Below are 8,387 nucleotides of genomic sequence, written 5' to 3' on the forward strand. Positions count from 1 at the left end.
CTGTTCTGTTTTCCATTTTACATTAACAACAGCAAAAGGCCCTGAACAATTCTGATTTATTTCTATGGCTAATGATTTCAAGATAACGGTCTGTGCCATGTACTAGTCTACGCCAGTAAATATTGACATGATTTAGTGATGGGTTTAGTAATCTAATTCAATCGCTTGCAATGCAGATCACTATTGATCTCAAATCTATGTCTGCAGGTTAAATAGTTCCATAAAAATTATCCACTTAAAAAAAAAAAATCAGTGGTTTCTACCAGACAATCTTATCTTCAAGTTAATAAACAGTGGATAAGCAAAAAAAGTTGTTAGACATGTCTCTGAGACGACCAGGAAGAGCCCATAACAACAAAACCAGTAGTTAAATATGAAGCCAATTCACACGCCTAATTAAATCCAATTAATCTTTTCAATGACACTATGGCGGGCTTTCCACTCATACGTTGACAACACTGCAGGAAGTCTGAAACAAAATAAATTATTTTTTGCATGTTTGGTACCTGGACAAAGATCAATACTGCCTTAGGGCAAACATAGTCTACAGCCAATCTCTTAATGTAATTCCAACAGAAAGGAAAAACCTGCCTGATGGCAGAGCAGCACAAACCAGCACGTTGAAGGAGGGATTGCTGACGCACGGAATGTACATTAAAAAATCCACGCAGTATGTGTAAGCGTGCAGTAGGATTGCCCGTAAAGCTTCCTGAACACCAGTCCCTTACCTTGGAGTTACCTGCATCAATCACCACTGCATGGTTTTGTGCGTCGGATGACAAAGGCTGCATCTACTGAGGCTTTACGCGCAGGTGCCTGAACTTGTGCTTCCTCAGTCCTTAACATCATTCAGGAATTTACTGCTGGTCATCTGTCCTTGGCCAGTGGGAGCCAACAGGTCTAACTGCCTCCCCATAGACCTTCCATCGCCCCTGAATTCAGCGCCAGCCTTCAGGTAATGAGTTAACAAAGAAAAGCAACTGGAGCAATTTTTCAGGGTCATCGCATGACAGTTTGAGGTCTTCTGGTTTTGAATTGCCTTTCCTTGGCTGTCTGGTTCATGCTGATCGAGAAGAAGAAATGTGCGTGTGGTGGTCACCTGGTGGTGGTCAGGCAGGAGGTGACGCTTGGTTGTCTGTCTGCCACCCCCAGATGTGTGGCCGTGCTGAACGCACTTTGGTTGGACAGCTGGGTCAGGGAGAGGAGCGGGTCTTGGGCAGGCCGTGGCAAAGGTCAGATACTGGCTCTGCTGGGCAGGTCTCTGGGTGCTGAAGGGCACACCCCGAGCTACGGAACAGGCGCCTGCTCTAAACTGCAGTGATTCTCACCAAACGTGGTGCTGCACAGAGTGAAAATAGTGATGCCAAATCTGGAACCGTTGCCTAGGCTGGGGGGAAGAAGCCAACGCTGCTCAGAGTAGTGCGAGAACTGCTATAAAAAGGAGTGCTCGTCTGTTTGAATCCACAAGAAATCTTTTCCGGGTATTTTTGAGTACCGCTAGTAAAACAGCACTTCCTTGCTTTAGACTGTGATTGCTCTATGCATCTATTAAAAGCAAACAAAATAATGCCCCAAAAGTCACATAATTTGCTCTCGATGAGACAAACCATGGAAGATTTCAAATGAGAAGGAAAATCTTGCTGAAATTTATGAGAAAACATGAACTAAGGAGATTAAAGTCTGCTCCGCAACCTTCATACTTAGGCTTGTTGCCATGTGAACAGTCTCTTAATGTTTCTAGGTACATTACAGAAAACAGGAAATTGTCACAAGATAACAAATTTTAACTATGGACATTCTGTCTAGACAAATTTGAGTGTTTGAAAGAAATTACAACATAGTTTACATTTTCAGAAATTATACAAAATTCAATCCCTTCAGTATACTGCAGGTGCGTGTTTAGGAGCTTTATTTAACAGTCAGAATGTATGGACTGACAGCTGTTCGTATTTCTGGTAAGTAGCATGATACCCTTCAGCCAGGGAGGGATGTCAGGAAGGTGGATACACAAGTGAATACGTCTGTTATCAGAGGAGCCGCATACAGCACAGACACTACTAGTAAATGTAACAGAGTATGTAAGGTATTGGACAACAGATGTATAAAAATTATTATTCAGAGTCGGTTCAATTTTCATAGTCCCCGGATTCATATTCTTCCTCATCTTCATCATCAGAGTGGTCATAATAGTCCCCATATTCGACACTGTAGCTCGCGCTTCTACTGCCAGCTGTAAGTGCGAACGCAGGAGATGAGCCTGCAGGACATAATTGAATCCAGAGTAAATGGGTTGTAGGTAGAAGGAAGGAGGAAAGTATGGGTTTGGATCTGCACAGCACGCTCAATGTTTCTGAATCCTTGTTATCTATTAAAAGCAGAAGGGTTTTATCCAATGGCTTGACCTCATACTCTCAAGCTCATGACATAGGAGCAAATTTCTTTATCATTCACATTTTAAAATGTTGAAAACACATTTCATTGCTAATACGAGTAAACCATGAGTTCAGGGCTCTGCAGATCATCTGCAGCTGAAAATATGACCAGAGCCAATAAAGCCTGGAAAACCACTTGCAGAAACGAGGTCAGCGACACACTAGACCAGTGATAAACTCCTCCAGAGCAGGAGGCAAATACGATCTTCATCCTGCATTTGCCAGGAAACCCAGTTCTCCCCGGAGGAAGACGGATGTTATTCTGCAGGACTGGGCCCAATGCAAAACGGCAGTAGAGCTATTGCTTACATCATCCAAACACTCTCATTAAGGAGCAACAACTGTTTCCTCCTTAATTTTTTGAAAAATAAACAGCTAAGCAGAACTGTCGTGGTTCAAAGGCTCCCTCAGCTATCAGAGTTACTGTTCTGGGTGCCAAGTTCCTACTGACATCAAAGGCTTCTGCCGGACAAGGGTAGTGGAACAGTACGTGTCTCAGCTGTGTGGCTACAATCCACAGCTTTCTGCTTTCTGGAAGGGGGTATAATTCGCAGCAAAATATCACAGTACTAACCTGTTTGGGGGTAAAGTAAAAGAAAAGCACGCTGAAAGGTTAAAATGCGACCATCTGTAGGCAATTTCTCATAGCCATCATTTGCATCCTGACAAATGCATCCTTTGCAGCCTGTTCATATGTTTTTATGATCTTTACATCCAAATAATAAAAATTACCGTCAATGACTTTCAATCTTGCAGAGGCGTAGGTTGCACCGTGCTTGTTTCTGGTGTGGCAGATGTAAACGCCTTCATCGGATTTTTTGAGGCCTTGAATCTGCAGCCAGCCTGTCACACCGTACTTCTGAGGCCCACCTCTTGCCTTCGAGAAGAGAAAGAAAGAGTTGAAGTTAAGTGACCAGGAGACACCATGATATCAGCCTTTGCTTTTTGTTTCCTGCCAGCCAGCTTTGATTCTGTTTGTTTCTGCTGCCCTGTGTTTTAACTCTTAACTGCTCTGCGTCTCTGAGTCCCTGCTTTCCCACCTCCGCTCTTTGAACAGTCTGCCCAGAGAGGCTGTGGAGTCTCCTTCTCTGGAGGCTTTCAAACCCCCCTGGATGCTATCTTGGACAACCTGCTCTGGCGACCCTGCTCTGTCAGGGCGGTTGGGCTGGATGATCCCCCACCAGTCTGGCATGCTGTAAACTTCACTGCCCTTCACAGCGCTCTCACTCCCGTCCTCAGGCTCCTGATTCCCAGCCTACTGCTGTCTCTAGTCCCAGCAGCACTTTTTGCTGCTGCTTCAAAGCATTGTCAGCTGTTCTCAAGCTCATAAATTTCTTCAGGATGGGAGTGGCAGGTGGGTCTGGTGAGTTGTTCAGGGCCGAGGGCCCTGTCCAAGTGGACACTCGGTATCCAGGTTTTGATGGATTGGAGTGACATACCATGAGCTTTCAGACCTCATGACAATCAGTTTCAAATGACTTGAGCTAAAGCCTCTTAAAAGGTTGAGCTTCCTTTTCTAGCAGGTTTTTTTTTTTGTCCGGTGGAGAAGACACGCAGCTGCAGGCTTCAGCCTCCTGCAGTCTGCCTGTACATCTCGTTTGTTAGCTCGTCTCCCCAGAATGTTATTTCTGTTTAAAACTATTAGCATTTTGATTTGTTTAATTTTAGCTCAAACTTCCAGGCTGTTCCTAGATTTCCTTGAAGCCTACACTAATGCCATGCTTCCCTTTCCCTTCGGACTCAAACACTAAGTCCTCCATAAAATGAGCAAGTTTCTTTGCTTTCCCTTTGAACACCTCAGGGACTGAACCCAGATGGCAAGTCTCCAGAAACAGCATCTTGCAAAGGAGAGGTTTAGATACCTGCCAGAGCTGTGCTTCTGCATCAAGAGCAGAAAAATCATTGCCAAGAGCCATCCTTCCCAGAACGCCCCTCTTGCAGCTGGTAGCCTAAACGGTTCCATTTGTATGTTCATTCGGTTTTACTAGAATTACAGCTACATAAGGAGAACCCTCCATCTTTTCTCTCCCTGAAGCTGGCCAGATGGTACCCTGGGTGTTCTTTCTTCTGCTTGGACTGCCAGAGCAACGATCCCCACCCTGACTGAATCATAATTCTGTACATAGTCACAGGGCCCCTATTGGGAATCCATTTTTTGAAACAATACTGTATTTTGTAGGAGGAATTCACTGTTAAACCTCCTCATCCCAAACCCTATGACATGTGAAATTCAACGCGTTACCTGTACTGAGATGTGGGTGTCATCTCCTGGCAGAAACATTTTATTCCCCTTTTTTTTCCATTCCAGGTGTGGCATGGGATAGGCCGACACCTCACAGCCGAAAATAACATCGTTGCCTGTGAAATTCTGGGCGTCCTGAGGTGGCACAGAAATAACAGGAGCTGCAAAGAACCGACAGAACGGTGCCTTAGAGAACAGTGAGCAAAAGACAACACAAACACAAACGCTTGTAGCATTAATCCCTACTTTGTGCAATCAGACCAGTGAGCCTTTTGCCATCTCACACATAATGAAGAGCCACATGATTTCCAGTGGCTTTTGAAGCTCAGAGCACCTTGTGTCCCATTAAAGGGTGAAAAGGCTTTTTAAAAACATTTGTTTCAAACGACCCGTCTGTCCTTCCCCTTGCACGTGATCATGAAATTGTAGTTGAAATTAGAAGTTTAATTTGTGTCCCATGAGCTGTCATCGTGGACTAGACTCAAAGCCCCCCAGTCGAGCAGCCAGGACCTGGCTAGACCTTCCGAGGAAAGCACAAGAAATGCTGAGCAGTCACAGAGTGACCTGATTGTACATGGTAGTCCTTAATTTCTTTGATGTTTTGGTGAGCTTAAAAATTAAATACCAAGATTGCTGGCTTGTCAAAATAGTTTTTCTGAGCACATCATTGCTTTGAACTTGAGGAAGATCTGATCCCGCTCTGTTATCCATGGAACTCAGGGCAGCAAGTTACGGAATTTCCCCTCAACTGCTACCAGCTTCATCTGATGTTATGAGAGAAGTAGTAAGTGATTGAAATCCAATTATTTTTATTAAGGTTTTATGTCACGTTTATTATAATTATTAGATTTCCACTTACTTGTTCCTATTGTTCTCTTACCCTCACCCCCCTCCACTGTACATTTATTACCTTTGAATTATCCTCTCCCAGTTTTTCCCAAAGAAAAAGCTGACATTAACCACGAGAGGGAGCCAGGCCAGGGACTGGAAGCTAAAAGAATAAACTATCACCTGATAGATCCTATATGATCTAAATACATGTCCCTCTATAAGCATGGTGAACCCACTACATGTTAACAGGATGTGATGGTATTTAGCAGCAGAGAGCAAAATAACATCTGTATTGTTGTCACAGCTTTCCTGTTTTTGAGATCTCTGGAGTGTTTTCCTGACCTGTTTGTCCTCAGAAGGCATGTTTTTCATTCTAAAGTCTGTTTTCTTTCTATTTCCATACTGGTGGTTCAAAATGAATGCATTTTCTGGGCCATTAGACTTGTATTTAATGATTGCTTTGAAGCAGAACCAAGTCCTGCTCATGTGACTGTCCAGAGAGGTGGCTCGGCCACGTGAGCCGTGTTTACACGCCGTGTCCACAGATCCTTAGCCTTGAGGACATAAGGGTTTGAATTACAAATCCACATTATAGCTGTTATGTATGAGAAGTTTTCCAAGACAAATTCCACAGTGGAGATGCCCCTTCCTCCATTAACAGTGAGGAGAATCCAGACGATAGCTTGGAAACGTCCGGACAGGACCTGAGTCCCTCCCAGGCGAGTACTTTGGTGGAGGTGGCGAAGGCTCTGCTGGACCAGGGCTGCCCAGGACTGGCATCGTGCAAGATCAGACTCACTAAGGAATTAGATTATATTCTTTTTTCCCCCTTAACTCATACTAATTTTTGCTAATCTATGTCTGATTTTATGAAAATGGCAGAAAATTTTGTGGCTTGTTTCTTACTCCAAAATCTACATTTGAAAGAAATTATGTGACCCAGCTAAATACAAGGAGAATCACTGCAAGGCTGTTCTGTTACTCCCGTAACTCATCAGCAAGACAGGTCCGAATGGGAATGGGGGTGGATTAAGTGTGGAGAATCTGTATATAATCCAATGTGCTTAGTAACCTCGGTAAATTATTAGATAAACTGATCAAAACTAGCTTTCAGGAAAAGAAAGGCTTTGTCAGTGTTTCTTTAGGGAGCTGGGCCTTTTTTTTCTCCTTGTTCTGGTGACAGACAAAAGATAAAAGGCTGTGCTCTTCTGATGAAGGGAGTTTATTGTTGTTTATTTATTCATTGGTTGCTGTATACAATTAATCCCTCTGGCATCAATAGGAAACAGCAGATGCTTTGAAGGAGAAATAACAAAACAAAGTACTCTGAGCTGGGTGAAGGTTATATTTATAGCTTGGTACCAAAACCCCACAGTGTTCAGTGTTTGTTTCTCATGCAAATTGGAGTCAGCAGAAAGTCAGTGCCTCTGTGAGGTTGCTGCTCTCAGAACCAGGCTCCTTGTTGCCTTTTGTCATCCGTTGTGGCCTCGAAAAACTGGTCTAAATCGTGGTTTACTTTCACATGCCCGCTGTGCTGGGCAGATGGAGGAGAGGGGTTCACTGCTAGACTCTTACAGGAGGCCGAGGCACCGTGCCCCTGTGGTAGCATCTCTCCGCCCTGCTGCTTGCTGGAAGGTCCAGGGTCCTTCCAGGGTCTAAACCGTAGCTTCCAAACCCAGCATGGTCAGCTGCTGCTGAGAGGGGTTGAGAAGAGGCACTCGTGCCCCATTCCCCAGTGAGCCCAGTACCCTCCTCAGGCTCCAGTGCTCTGCACCAGCTGGGCAGTTCCCTCGGCAAGAGCCACGGAGATTTGCCCCCATTTTTCTTAACTAAACCCTGCACAGCACTGGCATGGCTATGAACTTGCCCTCTGGACTCTGTGCAATTCAGTAAGCTGAGTGGACCTAGGAAGAGTCCTGGAGAGAGGGTCAGTCCTGGGGACCCAGGGCAGCAGTGGGAAAGCGCTGGCGGTGATGCCTGCACACAGAGCAGCTGAGCTCGTTCCTCCTGCGCACCCCAGGGCTGGCTGCGAGGCCTGGTGAATGACACCCCCAGCAATTCAAAGTGCTTGTACTTGTAAATTAAAGCTCTTTGTACGTGGCCAGCTCTCTTTAATTAATTAGAGCGGGCCATTGCTTTAAGCCTGCACACCCAAACCTCCGGTTGGACTAGAGCAGGACTTCAAACCGCAATCTTCCCAAAGCAGTCCTGCCGCAAGACCTGCTGCTGGTCTAGTTCCAGGTGAAAACACCTACCTGAGGGCTACCAGCTTTCTGTCATACTGCGGGCTGGTGCCTACTGAGCATTCTGAACATCTCGTTACTGACCAGCCTCATTTCCCAGCTTAATACCCTAAATGGCAAATAAGAGATTCTTGAATGGATCTTTCTCAGCTAGAGAAAGAGGAAAGAAGTCTGGTGTTAGCTGCTCATCACTTTTCCTTTCAGGTATGCAGTATCCAGTGTTCATTCCATATAAAAGCACAGCATACAGTCTAAATTGGAGGCAACGGAGTGCTAGCAAGGAGGGGTAAAATGTACCTGAGCTGTTCTCATATATGGACCTTTGCCAGAGATGCAATTTCAGACTCCCAGAACTGTGACCCCTTTGTGACCCAGAGACCTCTTCTACTTACTTCATTTGAGAAAATATTTCACTAACTTTTTTTTTTTTTAAATAGCAATTTCTCATTCAGGAAACAAAAGCCTGTTCACTTTTTCATTTTCATTTTATATTCATGTGACTTAGGTGAAAGGTGCCTGGAGTAAAGACTGGTAATAATGTGAAGAATGAGAACAGTGTCTGAGCAGGAGGCAGGATTCCCCCGTACAACCCAGCTAAGAATCCTTCCACTAGCAATCATCACATGCAATGTAAGTGTC

The 8,387-nt window shown here is 44.7% G+C and overlaps 1 protein-coding gene across 1 annotated transcript in view; it reads right to left on the reverse strand.

Moving 5' to 3' along the window:
• Window positions 1-2,126: 2,126 nt before the first annotated feature.
• The window catches only part of LOC104494185 (kazal-type serine protease inhibitor domain-containing protein 1-like), a 7,927-nt gene continuing 1,666 nt past the window's right edge, over window positions 2,127-8,387 (reverse strand). The window contains exons 2-4 of the mRNA XM_010136987.1: window positions 4,675-4,835; window positions 3,165-3,309; window positions 2,127-2,257 (exon numbers count right to left, since the gene is read on the reverse strand). Coding sequence (XP_010135289.1) covers window positions 2,127-2,257; window positions 3,165-3,309; window positions 4,675-4,835 — 437 coding nt within the window. The remainder of the gene's footprint in view (window positions 2,258-3,164; window positions 3,310-4,674; window positions 4,836-8,387) is intronic.

The sequence above is a fragment of the Buceros rhinoceros genome, unplaced genomic scaffold (genome assembly GCF_000710305.1).
Source record: "Buceros rhinoceros silvestris isolate BGI_N320 unplaced genomic scaffold, ASM71030v1 scaffold39445, whole genome shotgun sequence".
Classification (NCBI taxonomy): Eukaryota; Metazoa; Chordata; class Aves; order Bucerotiformes; family Bucerotidae; genus Buceros; species Buceros rhinoceros.